General features: G+C 57.5%; 2 protein-coding genes across 2 annotated transcripts; both read right to left on the bottom strand.

The window, feature by feature from the left end:
- Positions 1 to 2,073: 2,073 nt before the first annotated feature.
- On the bottom strand, positions 2,074 to 13,838 carry TSPAN17 (tetraspanin 17). The gene is made up of 9 exons (XM_012466375.2): positions 13,620 to 13,838; positions 9,448 to 9,498; positions 9,214 to 9,360; positions 8,179 to 8,349; positions 6,079 to 6,204; positions 4,984 to 5,031; positions 4,288 to 4,404; positions 4,149 to 4,210; positions 2,074 to 3,592 (listed from the first exon to the last, which is right to left on the bottom strand). Exons 1-9 carry the CDS (start codon positions 13,704 to 13,706, stop codon positions 3,433 to 3,435), a joined length of 969 nt encoding a protein of 322 aa, XP_012321798.1. The 5' UTR covers positions 13,707 to 13,838; the 3' UTR covers positions 2,074 to 3,432.
- A 1,580-nt stretch (positions 13,839 to 15,418) lies between these two features.
- EIF4E1B (eukaryotic translation initiation factor 4E family member 1B) lies at positions 15,419 to 19,032 on the bottom strand. The gene is made up of 8 exons (XM_064376525.1): positions 18,947 to 19,032; positions 18,515 to 18,617; positions 18,222 to 18,394; positions 17,735 to 17,830; positions 17,020 to 17,083; positions 16,202 to 16,315; positions 15,928 to 16,067; positions 15,419 to 15,575 (listed from the first exon to the last, which is right to left on the bottom strand). The coding sequence occupies exons 1-8, from the start codon at positions 19,030 to 19,032 to the stop codon at positions 15,461 to 15,463; spliced, it is 891 nt and encodes a 296-aa protein (XP_064232595.1). The 3' UTR covers positions 15,419 to 15,460.
- Positions 19,033 to 19,417: the final 385 nt, after the last annotated feature.

Raw genomic sequence — 19,417 nt, 5'->3', positions numbered from 1 at the left:
CGTGGGCGGCACTTTGGTGCCCTCTGGTGGTTACTGGGAGTGGCTACCACCAAGACACCTGTGGCCTTAGCCTCCCCAGAGGGAGCCCCTGCCTGGCCTCTCCAGTCCATCTGACCACCTCACCCAGAGATAAAGGAGCTCGTTAGCCTGGGTGCTCTCCGTCCCCCAGCTCTCTCTGTAGAGTATCTTGGTGTCACAGGATGTCCTCCCATCAAGCTGACTGGGGAGCTGCTGGCAGCCTCTCCTGTGGTTAGACAGGCAGGCCCAGGGGTCCTGGGGACTCCCAGGCTGCCAGACAGTGTGCACCTGTCTCTACCAGTGTACATCCCATCCTAACAGAGAGTGTGAGGTGACCTTGGTCCCATGGCCCAGGGACCCTCCTAGAGGGATGAGCAGCCTTGCAAGCTCCCTTGTGTTTTTTGCATAAGTGGAGAAGCTGCATCATCTGTGGGTAAGAGCGCTTTGGTGCAGAGAACTGCTCCAAGTTCTACTGTGGGGACAGGAAATGTGTCCATAGCCAGCCTAAGACTCCACTTAGCAGTGATCATCACGTCCTTGTCACCAGGTATACATTGCACATTAGCAAGTGTTCCTTGTCCGCCTCCAACAAAAGACTGGGCTCCGGGAAGGCAGGGGCAGGTCTGAGCCCTAGCCTCTAGCTAGGGCCTACCTGAGTGAATGGCAGGGGATAGGTGAGTGAGTGGATGTAGGATGAAGATGGATGGATGGATGGAGGGATGGGTGGGTGGATGGGTGAATGGATGGATAAAGGGTGAGTGGATGGACAGATGAGTGAATGGGTAGATGAATGGGTAGGTGGGTAGGTGAGTGGATGGATGGATGGAAGCGTGGATGGATACATAAGTAAACGTGTGGATGCATGCGCAGGTGGGAGGGTGGGTGAGTGGATGGATGGATGAATGGAGAGTAGATGGATGAGTGAATATGGGAATGAATGGGTGAGTAGGTGGGTAAGTGAATGGATGGATGGATGGATGATGAATGTGTGGATGAATGAGTAGGTGGGTGGGTGGGTGAATGAATGTGTGGATGAATGGGTAGGTGAGTGGGTGGGTAAGTGGATGGATGAGTGAGTGGATGGATAGATGAGTTAACATGTGGAAAAATGGGCAGATGGGTGGTGAGTGGATGGATGAGTGAATATGAATGAATGGGTAGGTGGGTGGGTGGGTAAGTGGGTGGATGGATGAACATGTGGATGAATGGGTAGGTGGGTGGTGGGTGGGTGAGTGGATGATGGATGGATGGATGAGTGAACATGTGGATGGATAGGTGGGTGGGTAGACAGATGGATGAGTGAATGTGTGTGGGTGAGTGGATGGATGAATAGATGGTTAATGTGGGTGGATGGATGGAAGAATGGATATCCAGGTCCCCAGCCAGGGCCACAACCACTCCTACTAATCACTCCCATCCCATCTCTTCAATCTTGTTTCCAAACATATCTTGGTTACACCACCTCTCTGTGCTCATGCCCTCTGCCCCTCCCGACTCCCACCTCTCCAGCCACCCCAGGCTCCCTCACACAGAGCCCACCCTGGCTTCAGGGCCTCTACAGAAGCTGGTACCAAAACCTAGAACATCATTCCCCCAGAGCAGCCCAGAGAAGGTGCCCCTCCCCTTCCCTTCTCCCAGGTCCCCTGCAGTCACTCCTGCTTTCTTTATAGCATCTATCGCTAACAAAAATGCTGGCCAGCTTGCTTTCCATGGCTCCTCCACAAGCGTGCAGCACATGGGCAGGGCCCTGCCCTTTGCCTCTGTGTCTCCGCCCGAGTTGACGTTCAACTCACACTCGAGGGATGGATGAACCACCCTTATTGGTTGATATTTTGAGTACCGAGGTTTCCCCACATATATCAGATACACAGGACAGGTACGGTGCAAAACTCCAGCAAGAGGGGTCAGCATGGTGTGCCCCACCCAGCTCTGTGCTCTGGGCAATCTCTCTCCCTGCTCTGAGTCCACTTCCTCAACAGGAAAAGAAAGTCCACTGCACAGGGTGTTGCGTGGTTTGAGGGATAAAATGGAAGTGAAAATGCAAGACACGTGCACGACACTGTGAGCTGCATTTATTGTAACATGTATAAACCACTCACGGCCGGCGCCTGTCAGGGGCCCAGGACACTGTCCGGCGGGGCCAAGGAACCACAATGCTGGGCGCACAGCCCATACCCCGGCCACCAGGCAGTAGTGCCCAACATCCCTGAATGGCAGAGCAGCCAGGGCCCCAGTGTTGACTGTCCTAGATGGACTACGGGGCATGGGGCCAAAGCTGGGCCCTGTACCTTGTTTGGCCTGCAGATTTAATTTCTGAATTAATTTAGTTTCTGCCAACAATTTAAAAATCAGGACACCTCACATACAAATCTGTATTTCTGGCTTCTCCAGATTTCTGGCGTTAGGCCTGCATTCCCACATCAGAGCAATCAGAGCATGTAGCTACACCTGAACATGGCAGCAGCCACCGTCAGATGGGGACACACCACACTCTATTGCTCTCAAGTGGCAGTTATCCACTAGATTGTGCGAACTTTCTCTCATCATGATGTTTTTGTCTCCAGCAACAGTGGGAAAGTCAAAGTGAAGCAGGCTCCCAACTCCAGGGCCTGTTTCATCCACTTATATGATCTATGTGGCTGCAGGGGCATCCAAGTTTGAGATCTCCGGACAAGCCCAGGGAGTGGGCGGCAGGGTAACTCCACACATACCCCTTGCATAGCTGATGAGGCGGAGCTGAGGGCAGCAGTCAGCCTTCCCAAGCCTGAGCCAGCTGGCTCTTGAGAAGTTCCCAAACTCCCGGAACCTGGAAGGGCTAGTAGGCAGGCACAGGCTCTACTGGCGAGAGGTTGCGGGAGGAAGCCAGACCCAGGGAGTGTGGGGCCGGCGCGCCCTCTAGTGCACATCAGGGAGCTCTGCAGCCACGGCGAAGATGCTGAACTTGATTCCTAGGAGTCAACCATCCAGACCCCCCAAACAGGCTCCCCCGTCCCTTGGCTTCCAGTTACTTCTTTTGCAAAGTTGTCCTGACCCCATCCCACCCCTCAGACCCTCTCCTGGGCACTCTACTCCCACCGGAGTCCCCAGCAAGGCCGCCCCTCCCAGGCTGCACCCTCTTCAGAGCGGGGTCCAGCCTCCCGCTCCTTCAGCCCCTGTGTTGCATTCCAGGTCGGCCCGCAGCGGCCTCGAGGTGCAGGGAATAACCCCGCAGAGGCAAGAGAGGCCAACTCCGAGTGTACCAGGGTCAGGCGGCACTTAGGTGAGTAGAACGGACCAGCTGGGGCCCCTGGTGACAGGGGAGGCAGTGTCCCAGGTAGTATTGCCACTGAAGAGCCGGCGTAGTCAGATGGTCATTCTTCAAAAGAAGCTGTGGATCTGGACTCATGTGAAATCTACCAATTTCTAAAGGTTGGCTCAAGGATGTAAACCACCCAGGCCAAAGAAAACGTGTCGGCAGGGTGGGGCCAGGCCAGGGGCCCCAACCAGAGAGTTCTGCTGAGGCCCCACCGTGGACAGGACCTCGGAAATGGTGGGCGTAAGCCAGTGGTTTTCAAAGTCATCATTCCATTTGCTCCTGAGAGGCAAGCAAGAGAGAGAAAATTCTTGGCCCCATTTCAGAGTCTGGAACACTGAAGCTGAGGTGGGTTCCTGGCAGGCTCAAAGTCACAGCTCATAGAGAACACTCTGAAGCTGCTTGAGGCAGTGGCTCCGGGAACACATCCCATACAGCCACACACAGAAAAGTACGTCCCAGCACTGGGGGGCGGGAAACAGGGGCGGCCCCTCCACACAGCGCCTCCCACCCCGCCTGGCCTGCACCCTTTGAGCTGCGCCCTTTCCTAGTTCCCTGGAGATCCTACTACCCCCAATGTAGCCGAGACAGTGGCTCCCTGTGCACACGTGTGCCTGCATGTGTGTGAGCATGCGCACACAGGACAAGTGGCCCAGGCAGAAGCACAGCAGCTTTCTCCGTGGGTGGACAGCACAGCGGCTCAGGCGAACCCTCAGGGCTCAGTCCCAGCAGGAACGCCTCCTGCAGCCTTGCCCATCACGAGTGTGGTAGGAAGGTCCGGGGGGGCCCCCAAGGCTGGGTAAGCCAGGCATGTGGCCATGGCCTGTGGCGGCCTCACCAGTTGGCTTTCACTGCCTTGATGTCACTCACGAGGTTCTGGGCCAGGCAGATGCCAAAGATCTGTAAGACAGAGGATGGGTGAGGGAAAAGCTAGGGCAGCCCCACCAAGGGGAAGGCATGTGGGGCCACAGGGGTACCTGGAGGAGGGCGATGCCCACGAAGACCCCCGCCACGACAATCAGGTTGTCCTGCAGCCACTTCTCAAACTGGCCCACGCAGCCTTTGGTGTGGATGAAGCCCTGCTGCTCCAGCTCCTGGGGACACACAAGTACCAGGCTCAGCCTGACTGCCCTTCAGGCCAGCTCCCTTCCCTCCGCAGCCTGCCAAGCTCACGCCCATCCCAGGGCCTAAACCTATGGCACCTGCTCCCTGGTGCTCTGCCACAGGCCTCTGCAAAGCCAGCTCCTTCTCATGGGGTCTCAGCATGGATGCACACCCCCTCCTGCCCGCCCAGCTCCTCTCCTATCACCTCCCTTATTTTCTTCCAAGCTGTCAACTGAAACTGTCACATGGTTGTTCATACTGCTTTCTCTAAGAGCTTACTATCTTTCTCCCTCCTCTCCTCCAGAGCAGACTGTCTCATGAGCACCAAATCTCCAGCCTCTAGGGCAAGCCGGGCACCCCAAGGGTGCTCCATAGAGCGGGACTGAGCAAACCCACATCTGCCCGGGCCTAGGGGTCTACTTCCCCTCCGCTGCCTGGGTGCCTGGCTGGTTCCTGGGACTCAGCACTATCTCCCCAAGAATCCCTGAGGCCTTCCAGAGGAACTATGGACAGTCCCATTCCCATCCCAGTACCCCCGCCTGCCCCAGCCCAGTTCCTAACCCTCTCACCAGTTTGAGCCGGACGTCGTAGCCACATTGGGTGTTGAGGACATCTTCCTGAGGGGAGACAGGCCAGTTAGTGACTTGGTGAGGACACATCCCATGGGGTCCATGGTACCTGGCACTGTGGTGGCTTTTCTTTTTCAGAGTAAGCAGATGGGCCCGTGGATTCTGCAGTGTCCACCAGTCTTAAAGGAGGCTCTCTGAGGCCCATGTGCCTTTTTCTTTTTTCTTTTTGAGACAGGGTCTCACTTTGTTGCCCAGGCTGGAGTGCAGTGGCATGATCATAGCTCACTACAGCTTCGACCTCCTGGGTGCAAGTGATCCTCTCACCTCAGCCTCCCGAGTAGCTGGGACCACAGGAATGTGTCACCATGTCTGTCTAATTTTTTGTTTTCTAGACATGAGGTCTCACTGTGCCGCCCCAGCTGGTCTCAAACTCTTGGACTCAAATGATCCTCCCATGAGCCACTGCACCCGGCCCTCTGTGCCTCTTTCCCAGACGCCAGAATGCGTGGCTGCAATCGCCAACCTGGACCTGTTCGGGAACCCTGCCTGCTGGTGTGTTATAAGAAAGGGGAGAAACCTGGCCTCTGCCATCCCAGATGAACTGTGACTGGAGAAACATCACTGGGAGAGGTTTCTGCCCTGAAGAATGCCACAAAGGGACAGAGCTCCCCACTCCCTGCTACTCTGCAACGGTGGCCCAGTGGGGTGGTGGCTGGCAATGGCCCACGCAACTCTTACCACATACAACTGTAACTGAGAGTGACACCTGGCCAACCTTCAAGCTGGCCAGCAGCAGACATTGGCTGCAGCTGTGTTTATCTGGATGTACAGGGTGCAGGGAGACCTCCAGGCAAGTCCCCATCCCTGTGCCCTAAGGTCCTGCCATTTCCATCTCACTACGATCAAAAAGACAGGTCTTGCTGAACAGGGAAAGCAGCCGTGCCCCAATAGGCCCCTGTGCCACCCACGTGAAATGAGCTCCGCCAGCATCCATGCCCCCACAACAGGGCAGAGCAGAGTGGGGCCCTGTGGGTGGTTTCCCCAGAGTCTGTGCACTGCAACGCCCCTCACCTCTCCTCCCCAAGCCCCACTCACCGCAGGGTCCCTAACGCAGCAGGAGAAGGGCACCCCACAGCGTTCCCGGCTAGGGTTCAAGTCAGTGCAGTTGAAGTAGATATTGAGGTTCCAGTCGTTGGGGCCTCGGGCTCCGCAGCAAGACCACTGTGGGAGCAGGGGAGAGCCCCAGGTGAGCCAGGCCCACCCCAAGAGCCTCACCCTGTCTGGGGATACGCCCAGACTGCAGGGAGACAGGGCTGTCTGGGAGGGGGCTGGGACAGCCAGGTGGGTGGCAATCTCCCCACCCCCACAGGCCTGGGCCCCACCTCCAGGTTGGTGGAGGCAGAGGGGTACAAGGGAGGGGACCCTGAGCTTGCCCCCCGACCCAAGAGAGGCTAGAAAAAGGGAGGAAGTAGGACAAGGATACTGGTTCAATGACCATGGCTTCCTCCGAACTACCTGAGAGGCAGGCACTAGGCCAAGCCCTGTGGCGGCAGAGACTGCTGAGCCACACATGTCTGCAGCAGGCCTCTCACACTTGCTCCAGAGGCTCTACAAAACCCTCCTCTCTCAGTGCAGGAACAGGAGGGGAATCCTGCCCACTCCCATCCCTGCCATCCCCCAGAGCCATGCTACTCCATTTCCTCCATGCTGGCTCGCATCATCACACACCCCATCACCCCCACCCAGAACACCCTATGATGTCCCCTAAGCAGGGGCACTGGCGAGGTTGGGATCTGCCATGAACCATGGTCTTGTGGGGCACACGGGTGTGGACAGCCTTCACTGACCAGAGCAGCACAGGGGCTGGGGGAGCTCAGGCTTGGCGGCAGACACAGGCAGGCCCCGTGGCCAAGCCAGAGAGCTGGGGAGCCAGGCCTGTCACGTGCCCTGCATGTGCTGGTCCCAGGGCAGGGCTCAGCCTCCACCTGCCTCCTGGCACCTGCTCAGCACCAGCTGCTCCTGCTAGAGAACACTCTCCCCTTTCTGCCTTCTCCTCCTTTGGGAGGCTTCAAGCTCTCCACCCAGAGACCGTCCCATTGTCCACCCTTCATTTTGACTCTTATCACAATGTACAATTTTGTACACACACATGTGTACATGCACACATTTGTTTGTTCTGCTTGTTCACCATCTGTCTCTTCCTGACTGCTATCCCTGCAACGGCAGGGTCCCAGCCTTTTTCCCCGCCGGATCCCCAGGGCCTGGCTCAGGGTCTGGCAATGGTAGGCCCTTAACAATCCTATGCTGAATGAATGAATGGACCGCATCACAACTGCCTAGCTGTGTCTGCCTCTGCCCTGGGTTGAGAGCTGCTTGAAGCAGGCACCAGCTCTGCTTCATCTCTGGATCCCAGAGCTGACTGTTGGTGGTGAATGGTGCCAAGGGCCTGTGGCCATGTGTGGGTGTGATTGTGTGTGACTCATGTGTGACTGTGGAACCAGGTGTAGGTGTAAGTGTGATCAAGTGTGCCTGTGTGTGACTGGGTGTGGGTGTGACTGTGGGTGACAGTGTGTGACTGTGTGTTTGTGACTGGGGGTGAGTGGGCGAGATGGTGCAGGTGGGAGGCAGCTAGGGTTTTGTGAACTCTTCTCTGGCTGCTCTGCACTGGGGTTAAGTTTGCAAGCTTGAGGGCAGAGTTTCCGTCAGCGGTCTAAACTCTAATATGTACAGAGGCCAAACAATATAAATGAGAGATAAGGGCTGACAGATATAATAAAATGCAGAGCGTTGGGAACAGTGGCAAACAGAGAGCCTCTGTACCAGTAAAAGTGTGGCAGCGACATAGCCCCAGCCAATACTGTGGGTCCAGGGTTTAGTGGAAGTAGAAATCTATATTTTTATGTCACATTTCCTCTGTTCTCCCATGTGTCGTAGGCCCTGACCTGGGAGCTGCCAGTGTGGAGCCCATGGCCTCTGTTTCCCAAGGCTGTGTCCCTATGGTACTAGGCAAATGGGGACCCATAAGGATCACCAGGGGTTGGCTCTCCTTGGACGAGAACACTCCTGGGTCTCTTTCCTGGGGCCCGCTAGCCCAGGTGGGTAAGGAGATGGTCCCATCACAGGGAATTTGCTCCCATCATTCATCTGCCAGGAAGGCGCCTCCTACAGGTGGCCCAGCGTGGACACTGGACTCACGTATTCCTGAGCAAAGTCAATGAGGTTCTGGAGGTCAATGTCGTCCCGGTAGGCCTTGACGTTGTTGTTGATGAAGAGGTTGAGCTGGTCTCGAATCCAGTCCTTGAAGACAAAGGCCAGGATCCCTGTTGCCAGCTCCAGGAAGAAGATGAGGCCGAGGAACATGGAGAACTGGGGTTGGGGGCATGCAGACAGTAGGGGTTGGAGACACAGGGCTCTTGTGACCTCCCAGGGCTTGTGTGTGCCACAGGGAGGAGCTCTACCCCTACTTCCACCAAGACCCAGAGGTGCCAAGAGTTCCCACCTTCCATTATTTTAGTAGTGTTATATGATGGTAAAAGGCATCTGTTCTTACCCGTGCATCCATTCCCCTTTGTCTGGTATTCACACCCTGCGCTCTCTGAAAAACCATCCTCCATGCAAACCTTTAGTTTCCAAGGTTTGGATGGAGCCACCTCCTCGCCCCCCTCCCCCCAATCCCCCCCAGTCCAAGATACAAGACTGGCAAGTGCCCAAAGCCCACCAATCAGAGTACTGCCTCCCTCAGCCTCCGGGGATTGGTCCAGAGGCAGCCAATCAGAGCCAAGGAAATGCAATTAAAGCACTTCAGAAAAACAGTTGGGAAGAGAGCTCTCAGCCTCTAGCAGGAGTTCCTGGGAGGGCATGGGGAAGCCAGCTCTGTTCCTGAGCCTCCCGCCACCTGGGAATGGAGCCAAAACGGGGGTGGGGAGACCTAAGAACCAGACAGAAACCAGGCCAAGTGACACCATGGCAGCCCCTGGACCAAAATGCACCAGCAGCCAGCACACCCCTGGGCTTTTCTTATTTGAGTCAACAAATATTTTATGCTTGGGCCACCAGGTCTCAGTCACTTAGGATACCACAAAAAGGATCCTAGTAAATACAGATAACATGAATCTAATGATGACGACCATAGCATAATAATAAAGCTACCCATCATTAAGCTCTAACTGTATTGCAAGAATGGATGAGAGGAGATTGGAGTTCCCAGGGGATCTCGGGGGCAGCACTCACAAACTTGAGCAGGAAGGTGTTCTCCCGGAGGGCTCCGATGCAGCCAGCAAAGCCCAGCACCGACATGACGCCTCCAACTACCACAAACAGCCACACGGGGTCAAGGCCTCCCAGATCTGTCAGCGCTGAGATGTTGGAGAGAACGCCCTGTGCCGGGGAGCAGAGGCAGGTGTGGGGAGCTGACCTTCCCGCCACCTTGCCCCATGCCAGCCCCATGCCTGCCCACTGCCTTACCTTCTCACCCCAGGCCCAGAGGCCGATAGCCAGGAACAGGGCTCCCAGCACCTGCAAGGGCAGCAGCAAAGAGCTCAGGGCGGGAGCAGCCCCAGGACCCTCCCCCTCATCCTTTCCCACTGTCCAGGGCCTTTGGGAAGCCAGTGGAGAGAGAAAGAGGCACAGGGGCTGTGAACCAGATGCGAGGTTCTTTCCATCTTCCCAATAACACATCCCAGTGCTTCTTCTCCACAGGACACAGCCTGGAGGACTGAACCATCCCCTAGCCTTGGGATGGACATCAGGGGCCCCTTCCTGAAACTCCAGGCTGTAGCAGACAGTGGCCAAGACACTCCTGCCAAGAAGCAATAGCAGCAGTGGTGGTGGCAGTAGTGGTGGCAGCAGCACGCTGAGCCTTTACTCCTGACCGAAGCTGGTGCTGGGTTTCCGGGCTCCTAGCCTCCTTTCTGCACCCTGCCAAGTCCAGCCCTCCTGCTGCCCTAAAGCCCCATGACTGCTGCCCCACCCTCGACACTCCTCCCCAGCCCCATCCTACCGACTTAACCTCTACCTACCAGAGTCAGTTTACATGGCTCACAACCAAACACCCCTGAATGAGGAGGAATCTCAATGATCCCTAGCAGGATGCAGCTAGAGGATCCTGGCCTGTGCCAGTGGCTTTGCCCTAGAAAACTCGTGGCCACAGCTCTGCCTGGGCCTTCAGAACACCAGCTAGACTGCCCACTGGGACAGTCCAAGTGCCCCTCCTCTGCCCTCAGCTTTCCCACCATCCTGCCTCAATTCCCTACTGGGAAGAGCCCTGGCGTCAAGGCCAGTTACCCTCATGCCTGACCCTGGGCAGGCCCCTAGGTGTGCAGTTTCGGATGGGGGAAGCCGGTCATACCCAAACCCAGAGCCATGACCCCACCTCCTAAGACCTCCCCATGCACCTGCTTCTCTGCAGGCTCCTTCCCCTCAGCACATAGCCACGGCCAAGGCCTTTATCACCTTCCCTTCCCTGACCTTGGGCTCCCCGCACTGCTCTATTCTTTCTCTGAAAACATCTTCCTTTCTCTCCTGCCTATTGGGTCTGCTGTAAAACCAAACATCTCTTCTCCTGCCTCATCCCACTTGACCTGTCCTTGGCCTTCAGATGGGACTGAGTGCCACCTTCTCCTTCCTGAACCCCACCTCAGTTAACTCAACCCCATTCCTCCCTGAGCTCCTTCCCAGGACGCTCTGCCTTCACCTGCCCCACACCTGCGGCTGGTCTCAAGGCCTTCAGCCTCAGCCTTCTGCCCTTCGTCCTCCTCACACTCTTCATCCATCCCATCTGGACACTGGCATCTCCCGATCTCCACCCAGACCTCATGCTGCTTCCACACCCCTACATCCATCCGCCTGCAGCAAACACCTCCACAACCCACTAGCACTGATCCTTGTGCCGGGAATTCGTTGGTGAATAGGATGGACTCATGGACCTTACACTCCAGCAGGGGAGACAGACAGTGAGCAAGACGACAAAGAAACTTTAGATCCAAACAGACCCCCTTCGCAAATATCGATCGGGGTGATGAGATGGGGGATGCTGGGGGTTGGAGGCGAGCTTTAGAGAGGGCAGGAGGGAGGGTGGAGGCGTTCAGCTGAGGTTTTAATGATAAAAAGAGCAAGAGGGGGCCGGGCATGGTGGTTCACGCCTGTAATCCCAGCACTTTGGGAAGCCGAGGCGGGTGGATCACGAGGTCAAGAGATCGAGACCATCCAGGCCAACAGGGCGAAACCCTGTCTCTACTAAAAAATACAAAAAATTAGCTGGGCATGGTGGCACACACCTGTAGTTCCAGCTACTCGAGAGGCTGAGGCAGGAGAATTGCTTGAACCTGGGGGAAGGAGGTTGCAGTGAGCTGAGATTGCGCCACTGCACTCCAGCCTGGCATCTGGTGACAGAGTGAGACTCTGTCTCAAAAAAAAAAAGAAAAAAAAAAAGAGCAAGAGGGAAAATGCTATTCTAGGAGGAGGGATGGGCACAGGCAAAGGCCCTGACACAGCACCATGTCTAATGCAAGGACCATGTCTAGTGCAGCCAGCCCAGACCCACAGGACCCTGGAGGCTGTGGGGAGGAGACTGGACAGTATTCTAGGAGCAGTAAGAAACCACCAGCAGGGTGGCTGGGCACGAAGGCTCACGCCTGTAATCCCAGCCGTTTGGGAGGCTGAAGTGGGCAGATCACCTGAGGTAGGGAGTTCAAGACCAGCCTGGCCAACACAGTGAAACCCCGTCTCTACTAAAAATACAAAAATTAGCCAGGTGTGGTGGGACACACTTGTAATCCCGGCTACTTGGGAAGCTGAGGCAGGAGAATGAATTGAACCCAGGAGGCGGAGGTTGAGGTGAGCCAAGATGGCACCATTGCACTCCAGCTTGGGCAACAAGAATGAAACTGTCTCAAAAAAAAAGAAAAGAAAAGAAAAAGAAACCACAAGCAGGTTCCAAGCAGAGCAATACCACGGTCCACCTGACATTACACATGAAAACCTCTGGGCCTGATTCATAGGCAGCCTCCCTTAGGCCACCTTGACCCAAACCTGAAATCCTCTCTCCAGCCCCCAGTGACCCAGCCCAGTCAATTCAGCCTCTTGGCTTTCCAGCCAGCCTTCCTCACCTCTCTCACCAGCCCAGCTTTGTCCCAGCCCTGCCCTCCACTTCCAAACCTCCAGGCCCTGCCCCTCACCTACCCTCCACACAGCAGCCAGGCAAGCAGTCTCCAGAACAGAAGCCAGATCAGACCCATCATTGAAGCCCTCGCTGCTCCATGCCACCTTAACGTAACACCCTACCCTCTGCCCCAGCCCAGGCCCCACCCACAAACCCGGGTCTCTCACGCCTGCTCCCCCGCAGTATTTGAGGTTACCTCTGCTCACAGCTCTACCTCACCTCTACCCTCTGCCCACTGGGCCACCACCTTGGCTCTGTACTTTCTGACTGTGTGACCCTAGGTAAGTGACTTAACTTCTCTGTGTCTATTCCTTCAGTTTCCCCATCTGTAAAATGTAGATAATAATAAGGTAGTTGTGAGAATACAACAAATTTATTTCATTGTAACAGCTTCACAGGCAGATTCTCTATCCTCACCTTCCAGGCAGGAAAGCTGAGGCCCAGAGAGGAGAGGTGACTTGCCCAAGGTATCACAGCTAGGCCTGCTACAGCCAGGCCTTCTGACTTCCTTTCCAGTGCTCCCACCCACACCCCACTGCCCACACCCTCAAGAGCCTAGCGCTGCAGTGCAAGGGCACCCACCACACCAGTGAGCTCAGTGGCACATGGGTGGAGGACAGTGCTACTGAGTCCTGCTGAACACAAGTGAAAGGGCCTGGCAGCTTGACCCAAGGCCTCAGGAGCAGAGACTGCAGAGGCCACAGCTTTGGTGAGATGGGAAAAATGACTTGGCATGGCCCAGGGGCACAGATGCCACCCTGGGAGGGACATTAGCAGCTCCCTTCCCCGGTAGGGGCAGCCCCGCCCAGGAGCCTTGTCAGCTGTGGAATGTTGAATTCTGTTTCCCAGGGCCAGCTCCCAGGCTCTCAACAGAGGAGATCCCCTCCCAGCCACCAAGGACTCGCTACTGGCCCTCCCTGCCTCTCCTGGCAGGTCAGCCTCCTTGTGAGGAACTGGGGTGGGGAGAGGGCTGTGACCCACCTCACTTTGCAGGAGCCTAAGGTGAGGCACCTGACCCAGGTACTACAGGAAGGGAAAGGAGGCCAGGGAGGAAGCCTGGCGGCTCCCTTCGCGCCAGAATCTCCTCCCCACCGGCTAAACCAGGGGTGGGGCTTGGCACGCATCCCATATCCCAGGGTAGGAAGGAGGCTGGGCGAGAGGGGGCGACCTGCACCTAGCGCGCCCGTGGGGTCTTCAAGGAAACACCTTCCCTTTCTCCACCGGGCCTCGGGATTACTCAGGGAGACCCTCCTACTCCAACCCCCACCCCGCGCTGTAGCTGGGACCAGCCCCCAGAAATTCAGGCCTCTCTGTAGCTATCTCGGGTGGTCCTGGAAGTGGGCGTGGGGGTGGCAGAAGTGGGGGATGGTCCCGAGCTCCAAACTCTTGGGGCAGGGAGTGGTCTGCCCCCTCAGAAGACTGAACCTCCCTCTCCCATCACCCCCAGCACAGGGCAAGGCGCCGAACCCACGCTCACCCAGAAGACAATGTTGAAGCCAAACAGGAAGTATTTCCCGCAGCAGCCGACCTCGGGTTCCTGGAAGTGCTGGTGCTTGCCGGGCATGGTGAGCGGCCACCCGCCGGCCCGGAAACCGGAGCCGGGAGCCAGGCCCAGCGCCCCGCGGGCCGCCCTGGGCTAGAGCCGCCCGGGGCCTACCCGGGCGGCTGCGGCTTCATGGCCGCGGCCACACAGAGCGCCAGTCGGGCCCCGCCCGCCCCTCAGGGACCGCCCTCGGCAGCCGGACCGCCTCGCCCTGAGCCCTGTGCTGTTCCCTCCAAGCCCCGCCTCTGGACCGGGCTCCGCCTCTGCCCCACGCTCCGCCCCCTCAGCCATCAGTCCCCTCGGAGCCCCACCTCCCGACCTGCCTCCGCCCCCACAGCCCAACTCCGTCCCGTTTGACCCCGCCTCTGGACATGGCTCCGCCCCCCATCCCCGCCCCCGCAGCAGGACTCGGACCTCCTCGCAGCCCAGCCTTTGGCCAGGCCCCGCCCCCGCGCAGGCCGCCGCCGCGTTTCCCAGCGTCCTTCAGATGGATCTGAGACGCCGGCTAATGGTGCCGGAGGCTGCTGGCGTGAAGAAGCCGTAGCTCCCCCTGCTCGGTACCAGCGCCATCCCAATCCCCAGCCTGCTGTTGGAGCCTATCCCGGGGGAAGAGTAACTGCTGTTCCGGTGGACGGATGGAGAAGCTGGTGCAGATTGAGTTTTTAACACGTGCAGGACGTTTTGCCATAGTGGAGTCTCAGCAGACTCACCTTCACCCCGCAGAAATTCAGCTGTACTAATCCTGACTTAAAACTCAGACTAAACGAGGGACTGGGGCTTGTGCCACGCCTGCTGCGCCCTGCCAGGGGCATAGGCCCCAGCACCTGGCTCAAGCCCCCTTGGTGGCTGAGGTTCCCCAGCCGTCCCCCGTCCCCCCATACCTGCCTGGGTCCTGGTCAGGCTCCTTTTTACCTAGTGATCTCACATGAGCCCCTGCAAGGCAGGACAGGGGCACAGCAAAGTTCAGGGGTGCCTGACTCTTACTCAAGTTTAGAGCCTTCTAAAAATAATTCCAACGTTGTTCAGAAGTATTTATTTAAAACAGGAACAGAAAGATGCTTAAGCTTTATTATCAAGTTTATCCACTGCTACCGGAACCATGGTGAGGCTTAGCCCAGCATTCTCCCACCTCCACTTCAGTCTGGCCCTGAGGCAGGCAAGGCCCAGACAGCCCTGGCCACAGCTGGTGAGAAGGGGGGCAGCCCTGCAAGGCTCTCTCAGTCCTCAGCAACCCACGCATCCTTCTGTACAAATGATGTTGTTCACCCTCCAACCCTCAGTCCTTGGGGCGGGCAGCCCCACTTCAGGGACCCACCCACAGCTGATGGAGGGAGGGGATAGCATCCAGGGAGAGCTCTGAAGCTACAGAGCTGATGAGGTTTTTAAGCAGAGTGACCCCAACTCCTGTCCCTGAAGTACAGCTCTCAGAGTGTCTGTACCCTGGAGCCCCCCACCCATGAAGAGCGCTGGACTATAGGCTTCTCCGCCTGCCATAGTGCCTTCCTTCCCCCATGACTCAAACCCACCAGAAGGAGTTTCCTCCACCCTGCTGCTGTCCTGTGGCCTCAGGACAAGCTAGATCCTCAGACTGCCACCACTACCCCCACCTGGCCCCTAGACCCGACTCCTGTTGAAGAGTGTGCATTCCTGTTCACTGGAAGAGAGATAAGAACCAGGCTGTGTGATTCCCCAGTCCTGCCCCACCCCCATCCCCCAAAGTTGTAAGGCTCCGGTGGTGGCTGTCCCATTACACAGGAGGGGTGCCAAGGCCCCCCTCACACCACAAACTTGTTCTTGGCTAGGGAGTTGCTCTTGGTGGCTGTGTCTGCATGGGCCTGGTACCCAATGACGGTCTTTGGGGAGAGGCCCAGGCGCTCTTTGTATACACGCCTGCAGGTGCGGGGGACACAGAGGAAAAGAGACACAGGTAGTCATCAGAGGGTCCTAGAGATAATTTAGGGCACCAGACTCCCACCCTCATTCTGGCCACAGCCACTCCTGTTGTGTGTCTTATGCATGTGGAAACCCAAAATAGGACCCCTTAATGCAATAGGAGAGCTGCACTGCAGTAATAGAAAGGTTTGGAAATCAGAACGCTAGACCCTTCCATACAGGTGGGCAAGGCAGAAGGGAGAGAGGCTATGGAGACTTCCAGAGGTCTCCCTTGCAGGCCAAGCCACCTCCACCCACCTTCCCTCTAGAAGAGACCCAGCCCCCACCCTGTGCCGGAGACTCTCCTCACCCAATGTGCAGCACGCCTGCCTGGTTTTCCGCCTCCCTCGTCCACACGGCGATCTTGTCCCCCTTGGTGCGGATATTGACAACAGCCCCACACACATCCCTGCTATGCTCCTCAAAGCTCTCCCCGATCAGACACAGCAGCTGGGCCCGAAGTAGGGGGTTGTGAGATCAGCAGCTGGGACATAGGGACTGCCCCACCATCCTTGAGACCACTGCCACCATGAGGCCCACACAGCCCATCTCTTTCCCTGAGGACCCTCCCGTCTCCAACTCACTGTCTCCAGCCACAGTCGGTCCAGCTCAATGTGGCGCTGCTGCTTGGCCAGGCTGACCAGCCAACGGCCACCCCGCTTATTCCTGCTGTCCTCCCACATGGGCTCGATGCCATCCTGCAAGGCAGATGGCAAGTCAACTGCCTCCCTGTGTTCAAAGGGAAGTGGGGACCCACCTACCCTCCCAGCCTACCTATCCGCCCTCTGCTGAGGCCCTAAGTAGGCCAGATTCTCTTATCCTCCTCCCCTCAGCGCAAGCAGGTTCCACTTCCAGCCACTCAGCCCCGGACAGATAGCACTGGTCACCTTTTATAGCCTTGTATATGTGCATTTGTTAAATGCACATATTAAGGAAGCCTGGGGAGGTGGCGGGGTGGGGGAGGTGGCGGGGTGGGGGAGGTGGGGGGGCAAACCCCAATGCAGGTAAGGGGGACATCCCGGGCTTGGCTGCAGGGTTCCCAGGCTGGGCAGAAGTCACCTGGGGAGATCTCTAAACACAGTGTCAGCCCTCCAGGGACAGGTGTGGCATCAATGAGTGTCCTCAGGCAATTCTGATGCCCTTCCCTAGTGAAGGAGCCAAGCCAGAAATCTCTTTCCCTCCCTCTTCCCCTTCCTGCCTCTTAAGGTCCCCCGAGGTACAGCTGGACCCTGACTCTGTCCGGACTCCTGTAGAGCATTTCCTCTGGTCAGAAACCGCAACTCTGCTGAGAGGTGGCTCGTAGCACCCCACCCCCATTCCTCTGAGGGATTAACGCAGCAGAAGCTGGGAGGGATCAGCCCCTGGTCCCTTTGCAGGAGGGAAAGAGGAGAGCAGAGCTTACCTTGAACAGGGCATAGTCACAGCCGGAGGAGAGCTTGCTGGCCAGCTGGATGTGACTGTACAGCCTGGACAGAGCCCCCACCCCATGCCAAAAGTCAAGGCTTTTTAGGACCTGGTTCCAACTGGGCTCAGTCTTCCCAACTCCTCACCTGACCCCATGGCCTCCAAGCCTTTGCTTACATTGGCCTGCCACCTGGGATTCCACCCCCACTTATCCAAACTCTCAAGACCCACCTTCTCCACGGAGCCTTCCCAGTGAGCCAACGCCTGGGGAGGGTTTTGGACCCCCGGTGCTCCCCCTCCAGCTAGAGCTGGGGCCTTCTCACCCTCCCTAGGGCTTGTGCACCCCTTTTCAGATCCACTCCCTTGAGCACCCGGAACACCAAGACAACTGAATCCTCCCTTTGCAGCTGAGACAGGTTCAGAGAGGGGAAGGAGCTTGCCCAGGTCACAAAGCCATTGAGTGCCTGAGTCAGGGTCAGCTCCCTGCTCCTCCGGCTCCCCGGGCTCCCTCCCTGAGCCCTAAGAAGGTGATGGGATGGGGGTGGGGGGTGGCTGTGCCCTACACCCCCTGGGCAGAACCCACCAAGTCCCAGGCCTCGAGAAGGCTGAAAGGCCCTAGGGAGGGCTGGGCTGGCTCAGCCTGGAGGGAGGGAGCCTGGAGCTCAGAGCGCCCCCGACCCCCCACTCCAGCCCCGCTGGGGTCAGACACTTACGCCCAGAAGTCCTCCACAGTGTCCACCTTGGTGACCAGGTGCAGGTTATCCTGCCAGGCCCGGCTGCGGTCGTTCTTGAAGAACCACAGAGCCCACCTGGTAGGGGAAGGGGGCAGGGGGAGGTAGCCAGGAGGAAGCAGAGAGCCACTGAGTACACCCCCGGGACACCTGGACTGACAGGGAGGACCCTCCCTTCAAGGGCAAACTGGAAGATGAGATTTGGGGCACAGAATCCCCCCGACCCAGATGATTGAAGTCAGTTGTCCTGAAGGACAGGGGAGGACTGGGGGTGGGGAGGATATGACCCACAGTCTCTGTGGGGTTAGAGCTGGAAGGACCAACAGGGCCCAAGGCTTAGGTCAGCTCCGGCCTCCCACAGATGAAGAGCTGGGGCCGAGAGAGGAAGGGGTTGCCCAAGGCCAGGCTGCCGGCCCAGAGGCTGGCCTGAAAGCAGGGGGCTGTGTCCCACCTGCAGACCTCTGCCTACCTGTTCTGCAAGGGGTGCGGCTCCCGCTTGACTTTCAGGGGGCTCCCCACCTGGGCCTTCCCTCTTAGAGACAGTGAAGTCCTCGGAGAGTTTGGAGCCTCTTTTCCCATGGGCGTCCCCTCTGCTACCTTCTTCTCCTCCCGCTCTCGGATTCCACCCTCAGCTTCACTCACCTGAGCAGAAAAAGGAGTCAGGGTAGGCTGTGGGCTATGGGCTGTGAGCTCTGGCCCTGGCTGTCCCCTTGCCCACCCTGCCCATCCCCTGCTCCAGGAAGGGCAGTCAGGGGGACTCACAGAGCCTGCAGTAGCCATGCCCAGCTCAAGCTCCACGGAGGACCCAGCATCTGAGAGGCCCCAGCTACCAGCTTTTAACTCACCAGCGCCTGCTCCGGCCCACCTGGGGCAGGGGAGGGGGCGGGGCCATGGTGCAGCGGGTAGAGAGGCCAGCCTGTTTACTTCATTAGCAAGCATTTAGTGAGTGTGGTCTTCGTGCAGGCCTGGGGCTGGTGAAGCAGCTGTGACCAGCCAACCCAGCCCCACACAATGGGAGCCAAGACATGAACGTGAGAGTCAATATTTGGAGTCTGCCCCAAGGGAAAGCAAGGTCTGCATCCCATGGAGGGTGACCCCTGAATGTGGGCTGTGGGTTGTGAGCTCTGACCCTGGCTGTCCCCTTGCCCACCCTGCCCATCCCCTGCTCCAGGAGGGGCAGGCAGGGGGACTCACAGGGCCTGCAGTAGCCGGCGTGGACTGCCCTGCAGATGGCAGAAGCAGTGACACTGACAGCCGTGGGCCGTCGGCACCATCCCCATCCTCGCTAGAGCAGGCGTTCATCTGGTCTCTGGAAGCATCTGAGTTTGTTTGTTTGTTTTAAATAAAATAATATTTTTGACTAGGGATGAAGGGATCTCACTGTGTTGCTCTTGAACTCCTAGGCTCAAGTGATCTCCCATTTCAGCCTCCCAAAGTGCTGAGATTACAGACGTGACCCACCATACCCAGTGGCATCTGAGTTTTTAAAAAATTTAACCATCTGCCAACATTTAGACATAGGGAGATTTTACACTAAGAGTCACATTTTTGGTTTCTCTTGAGAATTTGGAAAGGTCCTCCTGGACCCACTGCCTCACGGTGCCCAGTCCCTTTGGAGGGACACATGAGGCTCCCCACAGCCCCCATCTTACCTCCTGCCCCACC

Source organism: Aotus nancymaae, unplaced genomic scaffold (assembly GCF_030222135.1).
Source record: "Aotus nancymaae isolate 86718 unplaced genomic scaffold, 86718_ANA_hifiasm-v0.15.2.pri h1tg000015l_1, whole genome shotgun sequence".
Lineage (NCBI taxonomy): Eukaryota > Metazoa > Chordata > Mammalia > Primates > Aotidae > Aotus > Aotus nancymaae.
This window is presented reverse-complemented; position numbering and strand designations above follow the sequence as displayed.